General features: G+C 36.5%; 1 protein-coding gene across 1 annotated transcript; it reads right to left on the bottom strand.

Moving 5' to 3' along the window:
• Positions 1-25,457, bottom strand: LOC143236106 (uncharacterized). Its single transcript, XM_076474375.1, has 3 exons — positions 25,385-25,457; positions 25,068-25,187; positions 1-542 (listed from the first exon to the last, which is right to left on the bottom strand). Exons 1-3 carry the CDS (start codon positions 25,455-25,457, stop codon positions 1-3), a joined length of 735 nt encoding a protein of 244 aa, XP_076330490.1.
• Positions 25,458-27,345: the final 1,888 nt, after the last annotated feature.

The raw sequence follows: 27,345 nt of genomic DNA, 5'->3' as shown, positions 1-27,345 counted from the left end.
TCAATGCCCTAACCACTGGCACTGGAAACATCGGAGAGGATTGGAAACATATGGTCGTACCTTACTGTTTAAGCAGCCTGTCTTGAAAGTGGCAGGCGAACGTGGCGATGTAAACGTCAAAACCAAGACACTGTCAAACAGCATACTTCCGTTCTTACGACGCACAGCAGATATGCCTTGGCTGGAGAAACCAGTGAAAATCTCCGACTCAGGTATGTTTTTCAAATCCTTCCCAACGATCACTCCTCGGGAGGAATTCAGAGTCACATGAACAGTAACCTCAGTGGATATATCCCCAGTGGTCTTAGAATTCAGGAGGAGCTCACTATGTTTTGAGGTAAGTGTTTCTACTAAGATGTCCCCATAATATAGTTTCTTGACAGACTTGGGAGAAACAGCAAACCTCCTGATCCCTTCTGAATGAAAAAAGAGATATTTGTTTTGCAGATTTGTCAGATACGGAAGAAGGAATAAAAATCGAGGAACAGGACCTGATGGTGGTGGCAATTGTGCAACAGTCTTGTCTATCTGTAGTCGTTTACCTATAAGTTGTTTACCAACTCAACGGCTATTATGGACATTATGTCCGATGCTGGTGTTTGGATATAGTATAGTGCTCATGAAACTATGGCATTGCTGCAGTGTTCTTCTTTGGCATTGTGGTGCATCCCCTGTAGGGTTACATGGTTGGTGGATTGATTTGATCTAGGTTATCTGCGCCAAACATCCGGTAAAAAGATAAAAGTAAAGTAAATGTAGTAAAATTCATAAAAAGAAATGAAGGTAAAACAAAACAGAGTTTGAAAACATAAATAGCATAAAACCAATGTTGACATCTAGCCTACAACGTTAAGAGAGAAATTACAGTAAGAGAAGTTGTAAAGGACTTTCTGTAGCATAATGGTAGCTATCATAACCCGCCAGGAAGACTGACAGGTAAGTACAAGAACCACCGTCAGTCACCTGAAGTTGGCCTTTCCAGTCCTGGTTCCGAGTTATGTGTCATCATATCCATTTTCAAAAAGTAAAGGAATATAAGTTTTAAAAGATGTGTAGCAAAATTTTAATAATAAATCACTAGGATGATTAACGAGTAGTTCAAATAGCAGCGTTAGTCACATGAAGTTTGTCTTTCCAGTCCTGGTTTTCAGTTATTTAACATTATAGCCATTTTTTAATTTCAAATCGAACTAGATGTATTTTGATCCTTAAAAGAGAATCACATTAAAAAAGATGTAATGTATAAAGTAAAAAAACTTAAATGACAGTAAAAAGATTAATGGTCTTTAAAAAAATTAAAATTTTTATCAAGGTGGACAGTGTCACCATCACCAATAACACTGTCTAACGCTATGGACAAACCTTGGGATAGAATATGTTTAAAATGGTGTCGTCGTTGAGAGTCGTAACGACAGCAAGAAAATAAAATGTGGCTTATAGTGATTTGAGTGTTACACAAACTACACACTGGTGCATCAGTTCCAAATAAAAGGAAACGATGAGTTAAAAAACTGTGACCAATGTAGTCACAGTTAGAAGTTAAACAACTTCCTCCTTCCGAACCTTACGGAAGCAAAACGGCCAAAGTCCAATATAGGGTTTTATTTGGAAAAGCTTGTTTTCACGTTGCTCACTCCAAGTCGACTGCTAGCTGATACGGAGCCAGCCTTCAATACAGGACCATAGTTCATGTAAAGAATAGGCACAGCGGTGATAGTGCCAGAGCAGATAGATTTAGCTGTTGTGTCTGCAAGCTCGTTCCCTCGAATACCAACGTGGCCCGGTATCCAGAAAAACTGGATAGAAGTAGATATTAAAGATAAATGGGCCAGTCGGTTTGGAATAGCGGCAAAGACAGGGTGGGAACCAATGTAAAGCAATCCCAGGGCCAGTAGAGAACTAAGCGAGTCAGTATAAATAGTACAGTTGGAGTACTGCTTAGCTTCTATGTGATCCAGGTTAAGGAAAATGGCGTACAGTTCAGCAGTGAACACAGAAGCTATAGAGAGGATCCTGCTTGCAACAAACCATGGCTGAGCCCACAGAGTCACCTGAATTTGAACTATCCGTATAAATAGGAATGGATTGATCGAAAAATGTTCAGTAAATAAATGACGGTACTTCCAATCGGGAGTATCTGCTTTTCTCAGATGACTTAAAGAAAACTCACATTTGGGGACTGTAATAAGCCATGGTGGGATGGGTTTACCAGTGGATACTGCAATGTTATACAAGGACAGACCCAATTCATCCAACAGCGCCTGCATACGAAGGCCAAAAGGAGCAATGGCAGATTGTCTGTTCTGAAAACGTATGGCCCACCGAGGAAAGAAAACACAACCCCAGGTGGGATGCTTTGATAAGGAACGAAGTTTTGAAGCATACAGTAAAGACAGTCGCAAACAGCGAATGTGCAAAGAAGGTTCATGAGACTCTATGCATAAGCTCTGACTGGGGAGATGCAGAAAGTTCCAGTGCAGAGCCAAAGTCCTTGACGATGAATGGGGATCAGCATTTTAAGGCCGAGGGTCTGGCAGAGCCATAGACCATTGACTCATACTCGAGTTTCGATCGAATAAGAGCACGATATATCTTTAACATAGAACATCGATCCGCTCCCCAAGTGGTTGTAGAAAGGACACGATGGATGTTCAGTGCTCCTGTACATTTGACTCGTAGTTGCTTAATGTGTGGTATAAAGGTCAGCTTACGGTCAAGTATAAGCCCCAAGTACTTGGTCTCAGGGACCACAGGCAAAACAACTTCACCAATACAAAGTTCAGGATCAGGGTAAATACCCCGTTGACAGCAAAAGTGCATGCAAAATGTCTTAGAGAAAGAGAAATTAAAGCCGGTTGCCATGGTCCACTTCAGTAGACGATCGAGGGCAGTTTGTAGTTGCCACTCAGTATATCTCATGTTCGACGACTGACATGAAATGTGAAAGTCGTCGACATAAAGCCCGGTTGCAACAGTAAGAGGGTGTTGTTCAGTGATGGCATTAATCTTTACACTGAAAAGTGTGACACTCAAAACACAGCCCTGAGGGACTACAAGTTCCTGTAGAAAAGAACGGGAAAGAGTCGAACCCACACGAATTTCCTGTCCATTAAATATTTTTAATAAAAATGGGCAAATGGCCATATACATGGAGGTCTCGCAAAATGCCATACATCCATGTTGTGTCGTAAGTCTTCTCAATGTCCAAGAATAGTGATACAAGATGTTGTCGTTTGAGAAAGGCTTCTCTGATTGACGTTTCAAGTCGAATCAGGTAGTCTAAGATGGAACGATGTCGTCGGAACCCACATTGGGTGGGCGAGAGGAGATTGTTTGATTCGAGGAACCAAACAAGATGAGTATTAAGCATCCTCTCTAAGGTCTTACAGAGACAGCTCGTCAAAGCAATTGGACGGTAGTTTGAAGGAATCTTGGGATCTTTCCCAGGCTTAGAGAAAGGTAGGACAATAGCCTGGCGCCAGGCATCAGAAAAAACATTCTCCAGCTAGATCCGGTTAAAAACAATTAGAAGAACATCAAAAGAATCAGGAGATAGATGCCACAGCGTTTCATAGTGTACATCATGTCTAAGAAGGTGGAGGAAGAAGCAGAAGTCCCAGGTACCCGGCAAAAGCTTTCACTTAGAGTATCAGCGATGCTCCGGATATCAGCAACTTCCGGGCCATCAGAAAGTAAGATCGAGAGGGGGACAGAACTATATTATCTACTGACCTTTCGAAACTTGTCACATATGACTTTCGAACTGGTGGTAGAAGATATGCCAGTTGTCAACTTAATCCAAGATTCCTTCCACCGAGCATGTGCATGGGCCCGCTGGAAAGCGATGCGGTTTATGTGGGATATGTACGGAAAGTATCCCAAGCCCGTTTCTGAGCCTTTCGTGACATGTGGCAGGCAGGATTTCACCACGGACGAGGATATAGTGCAAAACGTGTCGAGGTTTTAGGAATACATTGAACAGCTGCTTGTATAATACAGTCAGTTACTGCTACCGCACAGTCGTCTATTGATGGCTGACAGACGATGGCACGATCAAGTTCTGCGAGAGCAGTGAAAGTGGACCAGTCTGCCTGATCCAAATTCCACAGGAAAACGCGGGTTTGGTGGCATCGACCATGACCAGTCTCTCTCAAAATTATAGGACAACGATCACCGTTTTGGGTATTATTGTCAAACCTCCATGAAAAATGGAAGAACAGTAAATGGGAGCAAACTAAGAGATCAATAGCAGTAAAAGACTGACTAGGTACATGGAAATAAGTATAAAAACCAATATATTGTGATCAGAGAGCATATGCTCTACAGAACGACCCCTTCTATCAATAACAGCACTTCTCCATATGGGATGATGTTCATTAAAGTCCCCCAGGATTAAAAAGGGTGACGACAACTGTTTAATGAGAGCATCAAGGTCTGATTGATCATATGTCTCTCCAGGGGACAGGTAGAGAGAACAAACAGTGATGGTATGACCCAACGAAACACGGATGGCTACGGTCTTCAAGAGTGTGTTGAGTGACAAAAATAGGGTGGGCACATGCTGATCAACCAACAGTGCCACCCATCCATGCACTCGTCCATCACGCAGGCTGTCATTTCTGTTCAAAGAATACTGCCGAAAGGTGACTGTATTGCCATGTTTGAGAAATGTTTCCTGTAAGGAAAGACATACAGGATGGTAGGAAACAATCAGTGTTTTGATCTCATCCAGATTAGTGCGTAAACCTTGACAGTTCCGTTGTATCAAGGTAGCCATTTTTAATGACGTGTAGGCGAATTGGCTGGAGAACCCTTCTGTTTACGACCACGTCTTTTTTCTTTGCTTTCCTTATTCGAGGGAGGTCTATCGACCTCCATGGATCCTGCCCTGGATCGATTGTGCAGGTCTTGTCTTTGTTCTTGGAAGGAGATTCCAGTGACTGAGGACTCGAACAAATAATTGTTTTGCATCTTGGGGTGAGAGAAGAAGATGTATCTGAGTAAATGCCTGTACCTGGAACCAAATGATGTGGATCTTTGGGTTTGTTGGAATGTATGGAAGGGACAGAGATGAGTGTAGAAGTTGATTCATCAACTTTTTTAACCATGGATGTCAAAAGGCTTTTCATTTATTTCAAGAACGACTATCTTGGAGGCACAGAAAGATCTGTCTGCACTCCCACTGTAGTTGTGGAACGAAGTGCAGCAGCATATGTCCGAGATGGAGTGGTAGGCAGCAATTTTCGAGCCTCAGGATAAGTAATGTTATGAATCGCATTTAAACGCTGCCGCTCTTTTTCTTCCAACCATTTAGGGCAAGAACAAAAGTAAGACGGGTGAGAGTCATTGCAATTGACACAATGTGGTTGAGAATGCCAACGCTTTTACTCAGTTCACCCTCGCCTAACAAGACAAGCCGGTTGACCCTGAGGGAGCCACCCGTCTACAGGAATTCAAGGTCAAAGTGGTGAGTTGGGGTTGGACCCTTCAATCACGAAGATCATCTCCTATTCTTCACAAATAGCCATGTGAGAAGGTAAACTGAAACTACGGAACCTTCTCTGGGAGGTCCCACCAGGAACAGTGCGACTAATGCCAAGTTTCTAGCGTTAAAGTCTGCAGATTTACCGTCGTCTCACTATGGAGGGCGAAGAAAAAGATAAGAAGAAACCTAATGAAAATTGGAGATGTTATATCTCCTGCATTTTTAATAAACTGTCTTTAAATTAGATATGTGAGATAAAGGTCCAGAAGAGAATATACACTTACAATATATGATAGTTTGAATTATCACAGTCTGAGTTACAGTTAGTGTAAATTCGCGAAACTGTCACTTTTGTTAACACACAGTGCGTCCAGCAGCAGATGTGTTTTGATCATAGCATTTTAATTCCCACAGTGCCTACTATTAGAATTTCCGAATATTTTTCTTCTGCAGCATTATTTATCCATCCGTTTATATTTTCTATTTTTTCTTCTTACAACCTTGTTTTCTGGATTGTCTCTACCTGTTATGTGTCTACTTAACAATCCAGTATTTTTCAATCTGCCAATTTGTCGTTAAAGTTCTCGTCGTAAAGACAGCATTATGTGACCTATATGCGATGTAGATGTCTCGGAAGAGGATTTAAAACCTCGTTGTAATTGGCACGTGACATCGTCTTTTCTCGGTTCTTTTTTTTCCGAAATATCCCTGAACATCGTCAACATTATTTAATGGTGTTGATCCCAGACGGTTTCAAAACTTGTGTTAAAGAGATATATTCTCAGCACTGTTAACTCGCTAACCAGTTCTAGAAGTTATGTATGATTAATTTGTTGTACACTTGGAACATTAAATGTATAGTCATGTATAGTTCAATGATAAGGAGGGGAAACACACTCATCTGTTTTAATTTTTTTTTTGTAAAACTGTATGGGGACATCTAGCGTTTTAAAGGACTAAAGAATTGTACATTGACCTGTACAAGTCACCCACGTAATATATTATTTACATTCCACTGAACACTTAATTTAACCAGCTCTTTCGAACTTATGAACTTCACACTTTATATGACAAAAGCTGGAGATATAAATATTTTATACTAAATTTTAAATATTTTATTTATTGTGTATTTTTTATCATTACTTTGTGACTATAAGTCATTTAATCAAACAAGACCAACTTGTTTAATGCATGCGCAGTTTCTTACATAATTACCTTATTACACACTCATCCGGGGCATAACAATACATATAACGTCTCTGAGTTGGTATTTAGCCTCGGCATAATGGCTCATATACTTTTTTCAAGTACAAAGTTTTAGCTCATAATTCCACCTTTTGATCGATTTGATTTTTAATTACAGTTTTGGACTTAAGAGGTCAAACCCTTTTGATTGATGTATTTGACTACGTCCAAGGTCTCATAGATCAATTTACCCTAATCCTGCCTTAAACAATTTTAAGCGCAGCATCAATTGCAGATTCCGTTTCGTTTAAAAAGGATAGAAAAAATATATTTTATTGGCAAACGTTTAAGTTTCACAAAAGAACAACCGATTTTGCATTTTACTTAAATCACTTCTCTTGCACATTTTTTCTTCTTTTATTATTAAATCATTAAACAGGAAAAAAGATCGAACCTTAGAGAAGATATAAATGTTGAAAATAGGCTTTTGTTTCATATAAATCTTTCATTCGTAGCTTGGCAACAATGTTCAATACCATTTCTTCACTGTTACGTGTATCTAGGTTTTAACGCGTATTATTTGCTGTAGTCAGACTACACATCTGAGAGTTCCTCATTTTTGCCCCATTACCAACACAAAAAATAAAAAACTCTCCCTCTACGAATTCAAGTCGGGAGTACGTCATAAAGATAACTGTCAAATCCTACTGTTGAGATATCGGTGTGTACTGCTTACCAGATATCTTTCCTATAGCCCTATAGGGTATACTTCGAAAAGTTGAGATGGCTTGCGCTGATAAACCTTGCTTAGCTCTGCATAAATATCTGAAAACAAATCGTAAGTTTTGTTTTGTGTTCATCACGTTTCTACTTACTTATGACGGTAAGTAGTGAGCTACATACGAAACATAAATGCACTTTATGTTCACAAATATATAAATAAAATATAATTCAATTAAAAACTTTGATACTTCGATACAGAAACAATGTTCTCGCGTTGCTTGTGCATAGGAACAATGTTTTCACGCTGCTTTTGGAGACAAGAACAGTTTTTTCGCACTGCTTTTGAACATGGAACAATTATTTCACGCTTTTTAGATAGGGAAACGATTTTTTTACGCTGCTTGCACACAGAACAATGTTTTCATGCTGCTTGCACATAGAACAATGTTTTTACGCTTCTTGCACACAGAACAATGTTCTAACGCTCAGCTGAAATGATGCGTTTTTGTTTCATTTTCAATGTATTCTTATGAGTTTTTATATTCGCTACGTTTCTTTGGAAAAACTTTTAATCAGAATTCCCTGCATTCTAGTGTATTCAAAACAGAAAATAATAATATTAGATTTTTAATCATTTTATGAATCCCTCACTCATCGTGTTAGTAAGTGGTTCGTTTGATTATGCTTAAATTGAAGTAGTGAAACATCTTTACAATTACAAAAAGGCCCCAATTGCATAGCGGTACGTGTGGAGACTTCCAACGCTGAAAACCGGGTTTCGATACCTGCGTTGGGCAGAGCGCGATAGCCCCTTGTGTAGCTTTGTGCCTAATTACAAACAACAACAACGTAATTACAAAAAGACAAAAATAATTACATTAACAATTAAACACACAAATATAGTATTTATTGTGCTCCACAGTATTAAGTACCTTAGATATAAATATCCAAGCGAAGAACACATAGGAAAAGGAAAATGCTGATAAAACAATATGTTAATTAAGGATATAGATAAATATACAAAACCATATTTTGGAGAAAGTTCGTGCAATTAAAAGTCTCATTACACAGTTTCTTTCCTGTTAATGTCATTTTTGTCGCATTCTAATTTCAACATTCCTGTGGCCGTAAAAGAACGAATTCGATTAACTATTACATATAATATTTTGTTTGCAATATGAGCAATTCTTCTCAGATACGTTTTAAAATGTACTTTTTCAGTATAAGGTGCGTATGAATTACAAAAAAGAGAGCTTCACAAAACAAGAAGTTTAAAAAATAGTTGCTTTCATCTACTATTTTGTTGGAGTAATTTGTCATCACTGCAAAATGCGCTAGGATTAAATGGAAGAAAACTGTCTTGAAGAAAAATAGCTTCAATGTACCGCCAAAGTAATACTCCGCACTATATAGAAACTGTAGTTTGAGTACGAACTATATGAAAATACTGTTTTAAAACAGTATTCCTTATGGAATTTCCCTACATTTCTAGAATTTCCCTACATTTTTCATTACAGAATTTATTATATGTGATTGACGCTGTGGTACACAAAACATTTTACGTCAACTTACAAACTGTCAGCATATAATCTCACTATTTATATTCGTCAGATAGTTTTGGTTCTAATTTCAACTCTCAGATGTTTTTTGCAAGACTGTTGTACACAGATGATACTCTTCCTGTGATGTCTACAGGATGTCAGAGGTCAGGGCATATTACCGAGACTGGTTCAGAGTAGAGAGTTCGACAAGCACCACACTAAAAAAGAAAATATAAATACATTCCCCTTTGAAAAATGTTTAGTTTTTTCAGTAGATGTCAGGCGTAGACTAGTGGTTAGCACACCCTGACTGCAAATCCGAGAATTCGTGGTTCGCAATCCATTGCCACAAAAACTCGCTCCTCATTTAGGGTCATGAATATCCTGTAAGAGTAACCGTCAAATCCCACTACTCGAGATTTTCAGTGGCTCAATAATAAATATAAGGGTTAATGCTGCTGAAAACGTGGTTTCGAAAATCGTGGTGTACATAGTAGATATAGCCTATTGTGTTGCTTTGTGATTAATAACAAACAAACTCACTATTCTATCAGATGAGAGCAATCTAACAAGCGGCGGTGGGTGTTGTTAACTAAATTCCTTCATTTTAGTCTATGAGCTCAAAATTATGGCCGTCTACGTGTTAATAGACTTCATGTGGCCTAGCGCGAAATTCTGAAACGGATAATTTATCCAGGGCACACAAAAGAACACAACATCACATTGAAAAAACTTCACGGATTACCTGATAATGTTATAAGTCAAGAAACTTCTATTTAAGTCATAATTACTCCATTTAATCTGTAGAAATTTCTGACAAAAATTTGCCATGTTACTCGTATTGGTTAGCGTGAGTTTTTAACTTAGTAAACATATTCTTTGCTAACCATAAATTTGGAAATAGTTGATAACAAGTCACGTATTGATCATCAGAAATAAGTTATCAACATAAGATGAGTATGTTTTATGACCTCACATCCTTAGATGTGACTGTGGTGACCACTTCAGTTAGCATTGCTCTCTCCACAACCTAACTTGTTTAATATTAGGATGTACAATAACCATATTAATGATCTACTTCGAAGCTTCGTATAACTAAAACCTAAATAAATAATTTATGAAAAGGACTTAGCTACTTAGAACTAGTGTCAAATAATAATATCATTTAAAGAATAACACACAGGTTTGTTTTTTTACTGAATAAGAAATTAAAGTTAAAACTGAAAGAATCTACAAAAGAAAAGTTATCAGTTTGAAGATTAACTTGTTCTTTCGACGACCCCTTTCGGTAGTTGTAGATAACAATCAAAACCAGTATCCTCACGACTTCGTTTCTGGTTTTTGATATCTCATGTGGTATCACGATAAATGTGGAATCAAGACAAATCAAATGCTACCTCTGAAAGTCTCTGCTTGAGGTAAATTTATCAATACAAAAATTGTAGCATTCGAAATGCTTTGATTTGATCTATATATAAAGGCGTCGTGTTACGTAAGAAATGGCATATTTTTAACCTCCCTCATCTATTTCACAACGATAGGAAAAATTGGGACCACAGTCTGTATAACCTACATGTATATGTGAGTTATTTCGACCAAGTACTTTATAAGCGCTAGTAATTTTAATCCTGTGTAGAGCACTTGTATGTGTATGAGGAATTTTGACACGAATTCTTGAATATTTATATTCAAAATCATATTTTGTTCAATAAGAAAACGACAAAGTAAAGTGAAGACAGTTTCGCTCACACACATGCCTTGTTTAACATTCATTGATGGACTAAAAATCGTATTTTTAATCTGTACTTAAATGTAACATTCCACCGCATTTTTAGTGCTGGTATCTAATCTTTAATACTGCAAATTAAATTACTTTTTAAATGATGCACGTTTAGAGATACCAATGAGTTGTGGCAGCGAATGAAAAATGCAAGCAACACAGTTAACAGAAGTAAAATGTTATTTTACACGTATGTGACTTACATTATGTTATAATAAACTTAAATGAACTGCGATCAGAAACCAATTGCGTCCAAAGGTAATGTATCCTCATATTTATTAACCATGAAATAAATTGGTAAAATGTTTAGACGTATGGCTATACGCTTTGGGCCCGGCATGGCCAGGTGGTTAAGGCGTTCGACTCGTAATATGAAAGTCGCGGGTTCGAAGCTACTTTGCACCAAACATACTCGCCCTTTCAGCCGTGGGGGCGTTATAATGTGACGGCCAATTCCGCTATTTGTTGGTAAAAAAGTAGCCCAAGAGTTGGCGATGGGTGGTCATGACTAGCTGCCTTCCCTCTTGTCTTACACTGCTAAATTAGGGACGGCTAGCGTAGATAGCCCTTATGTAGCTTTGCGCGAAATTCAAAACAAACCAAAATTAAACTATTACGTTTTGACACGGGCAAGGAATATATTTTATTAAAACAAGAATCACTGACGAATAAAAACCTCTAGCGGGGAGACCATCTAAAAAGATAACTTTTTTCAATGCTTTCATTTCACTCACGATTTAGATTCGATTAAACTGGAGTAATTCAAAACTATCTTCATTTTATCAGTTTATCTTCTCACATGAACATCGTCAACGTCCTTATTAGATTGGGTAACTCCAAGACTGGTGTTATTTTAATGTTGCTGTTTCACGTTAAACGGATCTTTCTTCTCTGATGAAATGAAGATGAAGTTACGTATCGTCGTAATGAGGTCATTATTTACAAAGAGAAATTCTAAGATCTGTAATCAAGTTTAAAACCAGAATATATTTATTGTAAAAATTCATAAAGCGTTTCTTTGCAGTTAAACACAAAACTACACAATGGGCTACTTGTTATACGCCCCCCTCCACAGATATTGAAACCCAGTTTCTAGCGTTGGAAGTCCACAGATAAACAGCTGTGACACTGAGGGGGCCTGACAAAAAGAATATATTTCGATAACTTAGCAGAAGCATTTGACAGACTTTTATGCAATTTTGCTTTTAACAGCTAAACGAACAAATTATGAAGAACCTTTGCAAGCATATTATTTTAGGTCATACACCTGGAATATATGTTTATGAAATTTCGTCATAAAAATCAGACAGACTAAAAGATCAGTCAGAAACGAATGAGACGATAAGATTACTTTTAATTTCTAACCAGTGGTTTGACTACAGTGTTTTCATTAAATCACAGTTGTAATATTAGTCATAATTAAATATAGTTGACCACGTTATATTTTATTCCTGACAAGTGGTGTGACCATACGTTTTGCCATTAAGAGAGCATTGTTGTAATATTTGTTAAGAATGGATATAGGTGATCACGTTATATTTTATTTCAGAGAAACGGTTTGACTAGTTTTTCCGTTAAATTCCTTGTAGGTCTGGCATGGCCTAGCGCGTTAAGGCGTGCGATTCCTAATCTGAGGGTCGCAGGTTCGCATCCCGGTCGCGCCAAACATGCTCGCCCTTTCAGCCGTGGGGGCGTTATAATGTGAGGTCAATCCCACTATTCGTTGGTAAAAGAGTAGCCCAAGAGTTGGCGGTGGGTGGTGATGACTAGCTGTCTTACCTCTAGTCTTACACTGCTAAATTAGGGACGGCTAGCACAGATAGCCCTCGAGTAGCTTTGTGCGAAATTCCAAAAAAAACAAACACATTCCTTGTTGTAATGTTTACAAAAATAAATATAGTTGACAACCTTACGTTTTATTTGTAATAAGTGGTTTGACTACAGTTGTTTTTCCATTAAATTATTTGTTGTATTGTTTGTTTTTTAATTTCGCGCAAAACTACACGAGGACTATCTGCGCTAGCTGTCCCTAATTTAGCAGTGCAAGACTAGAGGAAAGGCAGCTAGCCATCACCACCTACCGCCATATCTTGGGCTACTCTTTTACCAACGGATAGTGGTATTGGCCGTAACATTATAACGCCCCCACGGCTAAAAGAGCAAGCATGTTTGGTGCGAAGGGGATTCGAACCCGCGATCCTCATATAACGAGTCGAGTGCCTTGATTTTCTGGACACTTCATTGTTGTAATGTTTGCAAAAGTGATTATAATTGACCACGCTACGTTTTATTTCTAGTAAGTGGTTTGAATACAGTTTTACCATTAAATGCATTGTTGACAAAAACTACAAGGGTGAAATGTGAACATATAATCTCAGTTCTTTGTAAGAAACAAATAATTCAACATCAAAATAGTTCCTGTCTCACTGTATTATTGAAGATATACATTTTCTTGCAAATATCCAGATAAAAACACTTGTTGTTCTTAGAACAACTTTTTTGTAATCAGTATGTTATATTTATTTGTAACAGTGATATATATATCTGTATGTGTAAGGATTGGTATTACTTAGAATATTTTCAACTTATGAGTTTGAAGTTTTCTGAGAAGTGATCTATTGTAAACTAAGAAATACCAAAAACCAAGTCATTTTGTTTCAAAATAGTGTCCAATTTTTGGCAAACCTCAAGTCAGGAAGCCGGCAGGTATAAAAATGGTGAAATATGGTTTCATCCGATATGAAACAGATAATCGGTACTTGTGCTCATGAAACGAGTGTGAATTCAAAACTGGAAAGTAATAATATTGTAATGTTGTCACAAAACGATTGTTCTACTGATACAGTTACTATTGTAACACTCTTACATTCTGTGAGACAAGGTTTAAATTATTTTCCTGCAGAAGCCTCACACAATTTGTTTATGTTATTAGTTCAAAAAACACATTAGTTGATGACGAATGAACTGTGTTCCAGCCTGTTCAGTAAACTGTTCCAAAGACCTAAAGTTAGTTTATTAGGTTAAGATCTGGGCTATAATATTGATTAAGTCATTTTGAAACTAAACACGATCTAACAGCTCATAAAATACTAATATTTACATGAGCTAATTAGAAGACTCACTTCTGCTAAGTTATTACTCATTTTCAACTGCAATTTTAACCTTAAAAGGATAATAGTTTATATTAGTATTTTATGAGCTGTTAGATCGTGTAATGCTACATTCATTCTCAAATTATGTACACACACATACATATAGCCCCCGATGTCGTAACAGAATGTATGCGGAAACCGGGTTTCGATACTCGTGGTGCGCGGAGCACAGATAGCTCTTTATGTAGCTTTATGTTTAAATAAAAAACAAACAAAACTATATATATATATAAACTGAGATTTCTCTCTTAAGTTTTTGAGAAATACAAGTGAAATCCTAACTAAAGTTTGTAATAAAGCAATTATAGTACCTTTCAAACCAATAGAAAGCCCACTTTAAAAAGCGGAAAAAAACTATATATAACCATAGATTTTTTTTCATTCCCAAGATTTATATTCTAAAGTTTATCACAGCGTTAATCCTACTAAAATTATCATTTGCTTGAATAAATATATTGTCAAAATGTAGCAATAAATAATTGCAAAAATTGTAGCAACTAAATTGTGTAAGTATTGTTTTTACCAATCCAAATTCAATTATGTGGCGTTTTTCTGACTGAGAAAAAGAAATCATACATAATTAATTTCTCTTTAACTCCTAGGAAATCAAAATATGACATTTTGCTTTCACAGTCAGAAAACTTATTACAACAACTGAATTATGTTTTTGTTTTGTGTGTGTGTGTGATTTATCTCTCACAATTTTCATATTATAAGTAGTGGTTTTCATTTTTCAGTCTTCATATATATATAAAGAAGAACGGAAAAAAATATAATTTCAGTAAAATAGAACTACATGTACTTCATAAATTATGTATAAAAATATAATATTTATTAAGTCAGATGAAATAATGTAGCTTCAGTGTTATAGTTAACAGAACAAAAATATGACAGGCCCCACTAATACTAAATATTTAAATTGATATAATTACTTATACCAAAGAAAAAATCATTTTGAATGTGAGTTAATGTAAACAAATTAATCTTGTCAGTTCCCAAGTAAGTATTTTATACTGATTACCTAAATTAAACAAAGACTAACATTCTCTTGTAAATATAATAATACTATAATTAAACATTATCTTGTTACTTAACACATCTTCGTGCAAAATTCATACAAAACAATAATGAAGATTGAAAGACAGTTTTGAGTTTATAAAGGGCTTACAATTTGATCAAGACATTGACGTGAGTACCTTCGGTACTGAATAATGGTACATTAAATTACCTTAGAAAAAATTAGATTTGTCTTCTGAATTAGTTTTTACCTCTTCTGATGTTCAAAGTGTTATAACAAAATGTATTTTATTTTTTCTGATTTGATGTCATCTTTTACGAAATAATTACGTTTAATTTTTAAGATTGACGAGAATGAAGGGACAAGTTTAGGTTCGAAATTAGCGCCAATTTTAGCTAATTCGTTCTTGCCTTTCGTGAGAACGATGATTGAGCGAATGTTTTTACACCCTTAAGCCACGTTTTTACAGACTTCTTTGTTAAACTTCGTGCAAATCTACTCGATGAGCTCTCCCTAATTTTAAAGTGATAGCCTAAAGGTAAGTGAGTCATAGTCAATACCACACACCATTGAACTATATTCTTTAGAAACAAATAACGCGAATAGCTGTAACATAATAACACCCCACGGCTGAAAGGGCGAACATGTTTGGTAAAGGGATTCGAACCCACGATCCAGAGGTTAAAAATCCAGTATTGTAGCCATCTGGCCATGCCAAATATCTTTATTATAGTAAGGGTATTGACAACATTATTCCTTTTAAAATCAAAAGGTCATCAATATTTGTGCTGTTGTTGGTCAACTGTAAATTTCCAAACTTAAAACGCTAGAATCCTGGGTTGGATTCCCCGTGGCGAATAGATCGCAGATAACCAATTGTATATTTTTTCTCTAAAACAAATGTCTTCTTTATCACCTCCAGGAACATTTGAAAAACAAAACCACTAATATTTTGTTAAGATCGCGTGGGAGATTTTGTAATACACTTTATTGTAATAACGGTAATAGATTTTAACATTGGTGTTTATAACAGGCTTACACTAATTATAATACTTTGCATCTAAGCCATTGCATTTGAACGTGATTAAAAATCTTATTAATTGGGTATAAGGAATCACCAGTAATTATAAATTGTTTCATAGAAAGGTGAGAGGATTTTTTTTTTTTTACCAAGGAACTTTTCAAAGCTTATTATTGATAATAGATGAATTTAACAAAGTTACCATTACCTCTCCTTGTATACCATAAATTGATGTTTGATAAAAGGTTTATTACGCTTATGTGATTAAATTTTAAATCAAATTAATGAAATTAATTGGAGCTATTTATTTACAAAAGTAATTTAATGCATATTGAAATTAATTATTAGAATCAAACTTTTACTTAAATTTAAATACAATGTACCATAAGGTTAGCGTTCATTGGCTGTTAATAAACATATATGCTCATAATGAACCACTGGATTTGCTATTAATTGTGCTTTCATACGTATAAAAAAAAATTACAATCAAAATGTATCTCAGAACAGCTTATATGGGTATTAATACTATTATTGATAAGGAGAGAACAATGTTTCGAACTTCATAGGTCATCTAGAACGTTCTCTCCTTATAATAAGTGTTAATACCATTACCAACCGTTCTGAGATACATTTTTATTTCAAGCGGGTTTCTCGTTATCATGAATTATACATCTCTTATCAACTATTTGTAACATCATGTGAATCATTTAATGGTTATAAGTGCAGTATAAAATGAGCAACAATTTACGATAATTAAAAACCCTCTAAGAACTCATCATGAGAGTAATTTCAACCAATAAAGTTCAGCTCTTTCACTCTTATTGTAATGGTACATTATTATGTTGATAAATACACCATCCTACTGCAAAATTACATTGGCATTATTACTTTGATACATTATCTTGCTGAAATAATATATTATCCTACTGAAACAATACACTGACATGCTGAGCACAATGCTCCAAAATGCTTCACTGGACATGTTAATTTAAGATTTATTTGTTTGTTTTTCAAATTCGCGCAAAGCTACACGGGAGCTATCTGAGCTAGCCGTCCCTAACTTAGCAGTATAAGACTAGAGGAAAGGCAGTTAGTCATCACTATCCACCACCAACTCTTGGGCTACTCTTTCACCGACGAACTGTGTGATTGACCGTCACTTGATAACACCCCCTTCCCCACGGCTGAAAGGGTGAGCATGTTTGGTGTGACGATAATTCGATCCTGTGGTCCCTGGATTACGAGTCGAGTGTCTTAACCACTTGGTCACGCCGGTCCAGAATATTTAACATCAGGCAAACTGGTGATGACGAATTTCGAGTGCGATTTATGGTTTCAATCCCAAAGACCTCGCACATAACCTCTTCATACGTGACCAAACTGGATAGAGTAAGTAAGTGTGAACTTGTTGTAAAAATTAATTAATTTTCAAAATCATATCAAATGAAAATTTATGGAGTTCCAATGACACTTTCAGACAGCTTCATCGTATTCTTCTCTCCATATGTTTTACCATCAGTTTCAGGTATTGGTCTAGAGCACAGCATATTGATCGTAACAAGCTGTAACTACTGTTTCACCGATGAATATTTCACACTTCAATAATTTATTTTCTCAACTACGTCTTGTCAACAGTTTTTGTATATGTTATGCACATTAAAGGTGCTGATCTAACACAGAGTAAGTTAAGGAGTTGATAAATAAAGGGCTCTATCTCTACGTTGTATTTGAATACAATTCGAAACGTAATTAAACAAACTTTCTTTATGGTCTCTCTTATCAAGCTGTTCAATATTTTGCTAAAAAACACAAAATTATATCAATTGAAAATTAAATAATCTTCGTGCGGCGAAAATCCTAGAACCGTAAAAAAAGTTGTAATTAAATAATGAAATTGGAAAGACACATTAATCTTATAAATTTTCCAAACACAACTAATCTAGTTTTTCAAATTTATAAACACACACAGGGAGAGAGAGAGCCTGTTGAGAACGAGAGTAGAGTCCATTCATATATCAACATTTTGTATTAAATGTTGGCCTGAGCTCTTAAAACGAGCAATTCCCTCCAAGAAAGGATAATTCAGGCGCTATATTGTTTTTATATAACTGTTTTTGTGACTCGTATCAAAACAGGATTACTGTTGGAGAAAGAATGTCAAACGTCTTAACAGAAACGTAGGAAAAAGATTTGCTCCACTCCTCTGACAGAGTCAAGAAACGTACTGATTGCCAGTATACTTAATGTTGGTTCACTTAATATAAAATTGAATGTCACAATGAGTTTTTATTTATTCTTTTTTTGTTTGGTCAACATTAGCTATTTGGGAAAAACAATTCAAGTGATTTTTGTTTCAGGCTTTCAGTAAATAACATTTATCCTTAAATCATCTAATTTACACAAAGCTTAAATAACCTACACATTCCACTAACCTGCTTAAAATATCAGAGTGCGATGCAACATTCGTAGCAACACTTATAAGATATATCGTGTGTTTATTAGTTTAATTAAACTTCATAATAAATTTTATGTTTAAGTATATATTCCTGTGTGTATGTTAATTTATAGGTTCGTGTTTGCACGTGTTTAAAGATTTAGTTACAACAAATGAGCAGATCAAAAAATAAACTGTGAACTAAACAAGCATCCAAACATTTTTTTAATGTTGTTTGTACTTCTCCAAACATGTATAGTGCTTTGTGAGCTTTGTGTAATGATCAAAGAACAGGATAAAAATCCTTTTGCAACGAGAAAAATATTACACTAAACGAGCTTCTTCACCAAAATATAGGTAAAACTACATTGGATGGCCATCTTCATAATATAACCAGCTTGGATGATGAGGTTTGATGATCTCCAAACTACAGTAGTCTGCTAGGCATGAAAAACTAAGGCACCCAAAATGTTTGACGAGTTGATTAAATGTTGCAGGCAACTTGATGGAAGAATAATGTTGTTTCCAAGCGGTGTAATAGGTTTCTATACTAAAGGGCACGAAAGTACACTATGGATCCATAAAATGGCCTTAGGAGAATTGTGGGCCGCCACAGGGTGCAATGATAGTTCTCTTTAAGGCCAAAAAATGATGAAGTAATAATTTTTCGGGCCCACCAGAGATTGCAATCAAAGAATGACTTTACTACATTATAATGAATGTATTGAATAATCAAGCGAAATCCATTTCGATTATAAGATTGATTGCTTTTCGTATGATGGTTGGAATACCTCCCAATAGCTTTTCTTGATCAAGTCTTAAATGATTTATTTCATCATATGATCGTGTGTACTCTTTTATTTAGTTACGATTATGAAAAACTATGGCATCAGTATTTTTAGAAAATATAGAGTTGTGCGATTTGCAAAATAATTTATAGTATTACGTTAATATTAATTGAAGTGTTTCGTTATGCGATTTCAAAAGTGGACTTCTTTGTAACGTAAATAGGTTCTAGATAGGTTCATTAGAGATTAGTTAGAGATAGATTCATTGTTTAAAAGTATCTAAAATCTGAAACCGTTTATGTATTGTGTAGTGAATGTGTTATAGTGGAATTTCAGAACGATCAGTGCATTAGTGAGTTTAGTAACATAAAACGTAATGTTTAATTTTTACCCATAGCAACAAAAACTTTGTTTGTTTTGAATATATTTGGGCGAAAGGTTAACTATATTAACGATTCTTAATTTTGAATTGATGAACTAGAAGGAAAGGAGCTAGTCAACAGCATCTACCGCCAGCCTTTGAGCTACCTTTGCCTGGACTAATAGTGAGATTTGACCATTATTCTTATAATTCACTCTTAGATCCAAAGTATTTTTTTTCAATACCGAGACAGAATAACTAACTTCGTTTCCTTGGATTAACAGCCTTTGCACTTTAATCATTGGCACGGCATGGCCAAGCGTGTTAAGGCGTGCGACTCGTAATCTGAGGGTCGCGGGTTCGCATCCTCGTCGCACCAAACATGCTCGCCCTTTCAGCCGTGGGGGCGTTATAATGTGACGGTCAATTCCACTATTCGTTGGTAAAAGAGTAGCTCAAGAGTTGACGGTGGGTGGTGATGACTAGCTCCCTTCTCTCTAGTCTTACACTGCTAAATTAGGGACGGCTAAAACAGGTAGCCCTCGAGTAGCTTTGTGCGAAATTCCAAAAACAAACAATCAAACTTTAATCATTTAGCCTTACTTGGTCTAAAAAGGGTATTATAGAAGTAAGGGTGAGTTGAATGCAGAGTGTGTTACATCACAGAGTAAGTTTTATTGAAGTGTTTCTTGGTAGACACAGTTATTAATGAAAATATTTTCACTAGAAAATATAAAAAATATAATTGAAAATTACTCCTTCTTTATTATCTTACATTTGTTAAATCTACCACTGTTGCAAAAGTTTCAGTCGTTTTATTTATTGCTCAGCTATAAAATACTCCCTAGTCATCAAAATATTATCTAGTTATGATTGGTGATTATATTGGTTATTATAAGTGCAGTAGTTTCCGAGATCCGAGTTTTGGACGTATAGGTCCAAGCTTTATTATAATAAGATGATATAAAAAACAGACTTGTGGAACGGTTGAAGCTTTCAAAATTAAGCTTTACGTTAATATTCTTCTTGTTCAATAAGTAAATGTGCCTTTTGGAAAAATCATAATTGTCTAAACAAAGAAAGTGAGGGCCATGTTTAATAGACGGCTAACATCTTCATTTATCTCACTAGATGGAGGTACAAGTGTGGGTTATGGTGGCTTGTTTGTTTGTTTTTAAATTTCGCGCAAAATATACGAGAGCTCTTAGCAACGAATAGTGGAATTGACCGTATCATTATAACGCCTCCACGGCTGAAAGGGCGAGCATGTTTGGTGTAATGAGCATTCGAACCCGTGACCGTGTTATGGTGGCACTCATCACTAAATTTACTCTCTTCATCAATATTATCTTCTGATCAAAGCAAGATTCCTCCATAAGTGAACCAGCCAGTGACACAGAGGTATGTCTTACGGACCTACATCCCTAGAAACCGATAACCCATTGTGTAGCTTTGTACTTAATTACAAATAAACTCCTATGACAAAACTAAATATTTTTCCAGTGTTAAGTTCAACTAATTAAGTATACTTTTCTTCTTTTCTGTGTTATAAAAATTCCAATTCATTGTTTCTTCATTTGAGTACCCTTACTTTCAACGCTATTTCCGACCGTAAACCCAATAACATCTTGAAGCGAAGCTTCAATCCGCTTAGGAGATTTAGGTTAGTCTTGTGTTCACATGCGAAGATATCAGTGCAAAACAATCTCCTAACAAAAGGTATGATAAAAAAAACAACTATATATATGAAACATTTTAGCCAACATTGTTTATGAAAGTGACGTGAATAATAAAACAGAATCCTTCACGTGTTTGGGTGTTAGCTCCAGAACTGTAAAGAATGCTTCACATGTTTGGGTGTTAGCTCCGGAGAGAATGCTTCACGTGTTTGGGTGTTAGCTCCAGAACTGTAGAGAATCCTTCACATGTTTGGGTGTTAGCTCCAGAGAGAATGCTTCACGTGTTTGGGTGTTTGCTCCAGAACTGCAGAGAATCCTTCACGTTTTTGGGTGTTAGCTCCAGAACTGTAGAGAATCCTTTACGTGTTTGGGTGTTAGCTCCAGAACTGTAGAGAATGCTTCACGTGCTTGAGTGTTAGCTCCATAATTTTAGATAATTCTTTACGTATTTATGTGTTAGGTCCAGAATTGTAGATAATTCTTTACGTATTTATGTGTTAGCTCCAGAACTGTAGAGAATTCTTTACGTATTTGGGTGTTAGCTTCAGAACTGTAGAGAATGCTTCACATGCTTGGGTATTAGCTTCAAAAGTGTAGAGAATGCTTCACGTGTTTGATTGTTAGCTCCAGAAGTGTGGAGAATGCTTCCCGTGTTTGGGTGTTAGCTCCAGAAGGGTAGAGAATGCATCCCGTGTTTGGATTTTAGCTCCATATCTGTAGAGAATGTTTCCCGTATTTGGGTGTTAGCTCCAGAACGGTAGAGAATCCTTCACGTGTTTGGTTGTTAACTCCAAAACTATGGAGAATGCTTCACGTGTTTGGGTGTTAGCTCCAGAACTGTCTTAGTCTTAACGTTCGTTGAACAACTTCATATCGATACAGCTGTATAACAGCAAAAATTACTACAGTGCTACCTAGAAACGTCACGTGACCAACCAAAATCCCTTAAACGACTTTGACAGTGTTAGAGATTCTGACATTTTGGATAAACTGCTCTGACACATGCTACAAGAGTGGAATCTGATAGTTGAACGAACAGCATCAATTTTTATGAAGATACAAGACAATAATTAAGAAAATAAATGCATACCTAACTCTTGTAGTAACCAGTTAGAATACTTATGTCCTAATTAACATATAAACATCTAAAAGGTAATAAAAACAACAATATAAGCTTCTAATAGATATGTTTGCCACAAATAACACGACGTTAACTAATCACTGTCGCTTCCTAAAGTACTTGAAGTGGACAGTGTGAAGCTTTATTTTTGTTTGTAGTTAAGCATAACACCACACAGAGGGCTACCCATGCTATCCCTAAAAACGGGTATCGAAACCCGATTTTTTTAAACACTATAATCACACAAACGTACCATTGAGCCAATGAGGGTCGTAAAATATTATAGATTTTTGAATATGCATAAAAAGCCTTTTAAGCTATAGACTAATGAAAAAGCAGACTTTATCAATCGAACGTTTCAAATTTATCTCATTCAATCTCATTCATTTATTCAATGAACATAATGAAACAAAAAAAAACGATATATTAAATATGAATCACTGTTGATATTAACTGTCTGAATGCTACTGCAAAACATTGCAAGTCACGATTTCACGTCTAATTCTTCTACAACACATACATATTTGGTTCGTGACAAATTCGCGACTATTCTATAGTCCATTATTCTCATGTTAGTCCTGTGAATGAAGAAACAAAAAAATGCCTTTACAAACATAAACACTCACCAGTGTGGCAGTTTAGCAATGTATAGACAAAGGGACAACGTCTAACAAAAGCCAGTTTTCAATGTTAATGATAAAATCTTATCTTATACAAAGAAATTGCTCGGGATATGCAATGAACTCTAAAATTTACACTCCAACCGAATCTGGAACAAACTCTCCTTTACAAAATGAAGAGAACCTTCTAAGTAATAAAAAAGAAAGACATAGTAATTGTCGAATACTCACAAGAAAAAAGTCCCGGGCTTCCAACTTTAGATGTCCCTTGACGTTCACGTGCAGTGGTAGACTGAAAGAGGTTTGTTAGCATGTATGAGTTAAAATTTGCTATACCATATTTCATAAACGTTTGTAAAAATGTAGAATATCTACATCATGGATGACATGTTTAAAAACAAGGTAATATCAAAAACAAACATTTTGTGAAATAGAAAATCTAGAATCAACAAGCAGGTTGTTTTTCTTTTAGTGTAATAGGGAGTTTTGATCACGTGATGTGGAAACAATTTTGATTATACAGATCAGCAAGGCCTGGCATGGCCAAGCGCGTAAGGCGTGCGACTCGTAATCCGAGGGTCGCGGGTTCACGCCCGCGTCGCGCTAAACATGCTCGCCCTCCCAGCCGTGGGGGCGTATAATGTGACGGTCAATCCCACTATTCGTTGATAAAAGAGTAGCCCAAAAGTTGGCGGTGGGTGGTGATGACTAGCTGCCTTCCCTCTGGTCTTACACTGCTAAATTAGGGACGGCTAGCACAGATAGCCCTCGAGTAGCTTTGTGCGAAATTCCAAAAACAAACAAAAAACAGATCAGCAAAAATGGTTAGACGTGAGTAGTTTTTCGAGATTTTCAACTGAAATGCAAATCGCTTTTACGTATCAATCCCCAAATATAGTCTCTCTGAATGTTTTCGTTATACGCTACTTGGTGACAGTGTACAAAGTCCAGTATAACTAGGTGGAAGCGCTCGCATTGCTTCTCTGAGTATGTTCTCCTTGAATTTATCAAGTTGGGCGTCAAGGATATGGACTTTCAGGGCCAGCCTGCAGCCCATTTTGCCGTAGTTCTTTACCAGAACCTCAACCAGTTCCACATAATTTTCGGCCTTGTGATTGCCCAAGAAGCCCCAAACCACTGCGAGAAAGCTGCCCCAAGCTTTTTTCCTTCCTAATGAGCTTCTTTGGGAATTCTGTGTACTCCAGGATCTTCTTTATTTGTGGTCCAATGAAAATACCAGCTTTGACCTTTGCCTCAGACAGCTTAGGGAAGAAGTCTCGAAGGTACTTGAAGGCCTGCAGACTCCTTATCAAGAGCTGTGACAAATTGTTTCATAAGACCTAATTTTATATGCAATGGTGGAAACAACACCTTCTGGAGGTCCACTAGTGGCTCACACTTGACATTGTGCCTCCCCAGAGAGAACTATGTCTGTTGTGGCCAATGCTTCCTGTTGTAGTGCGTTGCGGTGTCCCTGCTGTCCCAAAGGCAAAGATAACAGTGAAACTTGGTAAAGAGTCCTTGGAAACCCATCAGGAATACTACCATTTTGAAGTCTATCCAGCCATACTTATCATACTTCAAGTGTTCTTGCAAGGTCTTGACGCTGTTGTATTCCTCTTTGAGGTGCACTGAATGAGCCAGGGAAAAGATGGATACATATTCCCGTTAAGGATCAGCACAGCTTTGAGGCTTCTGAATGAGCTATCAATAAAGATGCGCCACTCGTTCGTGTTACAGGCAATTCCAGTTGCCTCACACAGACCGGATACGTTATGGCAAAAGCAGAGCCTATCTTGACGAGTGAAGAAGTTTGAAAAATGTCGGTGACGCTTCTGCTGACTTGCACAATTTCATCTAACAAATCCCAGTCCTTGAGCCTAGATGTCAAAAGCTCGGCATTCGACTTTCTTAGACCAAGATCTCTGATCAAGTCATTGAGGACTCTTTGGTTGGGGTAGTATATGTTTCTCTCACCAGCTGCACCTCTGAAATTGTAATCTGGATCTTCAATGTCTACCTCTTCTTCTTATTTGGTGCTTTCAACTGAGGATGGCTGCTTTCTCTCTGGCGGAGTGGGTACAGGAAGCTCAGGGCAGTGTGGCACTGGGGCGATTGAATAATGAAGGTCCAGGTACATGATAGCAGATGCATTCTTGCCAGCCCGACGTTTGGAAGGGTACACCATACATAAGTAATAATTGCTTGAGTGGTCATTTGGTTCAAGCCAAATTCTTGGAATAGCGAATTTTATGGCTCTCTTTTCATCTCTGTACCATCCTGCAAAAGAGCAAATTAAATTTGTTATTATCAGGAATAAATTTATTTCATCCACAATTAATGTGTAAGAGGTATTTTATATGTGATATTTTCTATACCATTGGAAATTTAAAAAATAAATTAAAAGATATGTAAATTTTAAAATTTGTACAATGTAAAATCTTACTATTCGAGCAAGCAAAAAATGTCCGTCTTACCTTCTAGATTTTTTTTGCAGTGCTCGCAGATAAAATGAGCTGCCCATGGTTTATCTTGATCTCCGACAGGCATGCTGAAATATGCCTTGTAGGCTTTACACATTTCATCAGATGCTGTCACAGAGTACTTTTTCGCTCTTGTTTTTATAAATTGACCACATACATTGCAGAATGTGTCTGGAGAATGCTTGCAGCTTCTTGATGCCATCTCTGATAAAATCAGATAGGTCTTTGTGTTCACTTAGGCAGCTAGAACTAAACTGAAGTGGTGAGTGGTGAACCCATGTATATATATTACTATGGAAAGTTTTAGAAAATTCTAAAAGGTTCTTGAAAATTCTCGTAAGTTCTACAACATTCTAGAAAATTTTTCTAAGTTTAAAAAAGTTCTCTATCGGTTATTCAGCACTGATTCTGCCTGGAATGTTCTGGAAAATGGGTAAATTTAAAAATTTCATTACCCAAGTCACAAAAGTTAAGTTTGAAGAGAAAAATAGGTCTTTTCCATTTACTTTAGGCATAAGCAATTGGGAAATAGCACTTTCTGCTCAGGAACAAGAAAAAGTAAAAATTTTGTTACATTGTGTAATCTGACAGATTTTATCCCGCACCTTCCACAACATATTGGCCCAGCATGGACAGGTGGGTTAAGGCGTTCGCCTCGTAATCTGAGGGCCGCAGTTTCGAATCCCCGTTCGCACCAAACATGCTCATCCTTCCAGTCGTGGGGGCGTTATAATGTGACCATCAATCCCACTATTCGTTGATAAAAGAATAACCCAAGAGTTGGCGGTGGGTGGTGATGACTAGCTGCCTTCCCTCTCGTCTTACATTGCTAAATTAAGGACGGCTCGCGCAGATAGCCCTCATGTAGCTTTCCGCGAAATTCTAAAACAAACAAACACGACGTATTGGCATATAAAGAGTATGAAAATTCATATTCATTGAACTCCGGCTAGCTTAACGTGTAAAAATGTACCTGGTTATTGTCATTTTATGCATGTGTAAGACCATAACAACTGTCAAACTAGTTATAATAATTAGTTCTCAGGCCCGGCTCTGGCTCCTCACTCTAGGGAAGAAGGGGGGGGCAGTATAATTTTTGACGGTATTTTTTGGCGCTTTGAAAATATTATGCAATTTGATATTATTTTTAAAGCACTATAATAAATAAATTTGATGTGCCAGGTGAAAGTTGGAGGTGTACGGTCTACCCATGCACCCCGTCGTCACGCCGATCCTGTTTTTTTATTCGTCCTAATCATTACAGTGAACTTGAAAGTTAAATAAATTATACGAAAAGAAAAAAAATTGCAAAAGTGGAGAAAAAACATGGGGTTTAGTTTTCACTCACTCACCAGAGAAACAAATATATTTGTGAAAGATGAAACCACCACAGCGTTTAGTCCGATGTTAGCTGCCATAGTAGGACTGCGTAATTGTCTTAATATTGATTAAACATGGTGTTTAGTTTTCACTTACTCACGAGAGAAACAAGTGTATTTGTGAAAGATGAAGCCACCGTGACCCTTGATCTGATGTTAGCTAGCACATTAGAACTTATTAATTATTTTAATACTAATTAACCAGCCATAAATTCATAACAATGTTTACATAAATTGTGGATTTAATTTACTTTTTGTATATCACTTTCTCTAATGTTAGCTGCTCTACAAGAGTCTTACATTATCATTGAATCTGAGATTATTATAAATATGAGCTGTTAACGTTCAAGTCTGGTGGAATGGAGACATGTTTTCCAAAACGTTTCCATAACTTCACTACCGGCCTATTCAACTATTAAAACGTTTTCAGCCAATTAAAATCAACATAACATACGGCTCAGGCTTGTTTGTATTCGTAGAAAAAAAAAAAAGAACGTGTCCCTCTGGTGTTTCATTCTTATCGTTGTAAGATTATGAAAGTTGTTGTCATATTTTCACGTATTGAAATTATTTCAC

The sequence above is a fragment of the Tachypleus tridentatus genome, chromosome 13 (assembly GCF_004210375.1).
Source record: "Tachypleus tridentatus isolate NWPU-2018 chromosome 13, ASM421037v1, whole genome shotgun sequence".
Taxonomy (NCBI): domain Eukaryota; kingdom Metazoa; phylum Arthropoda; class Merostomata; order Xiphosura; family Limulidae; genus Tachypleus; species Tachypleus tridentatus.
Note: the sequence above shows the minus strand (reverse complement) of the source record. Positions and strands in the feature narration are given on the sequence as shown.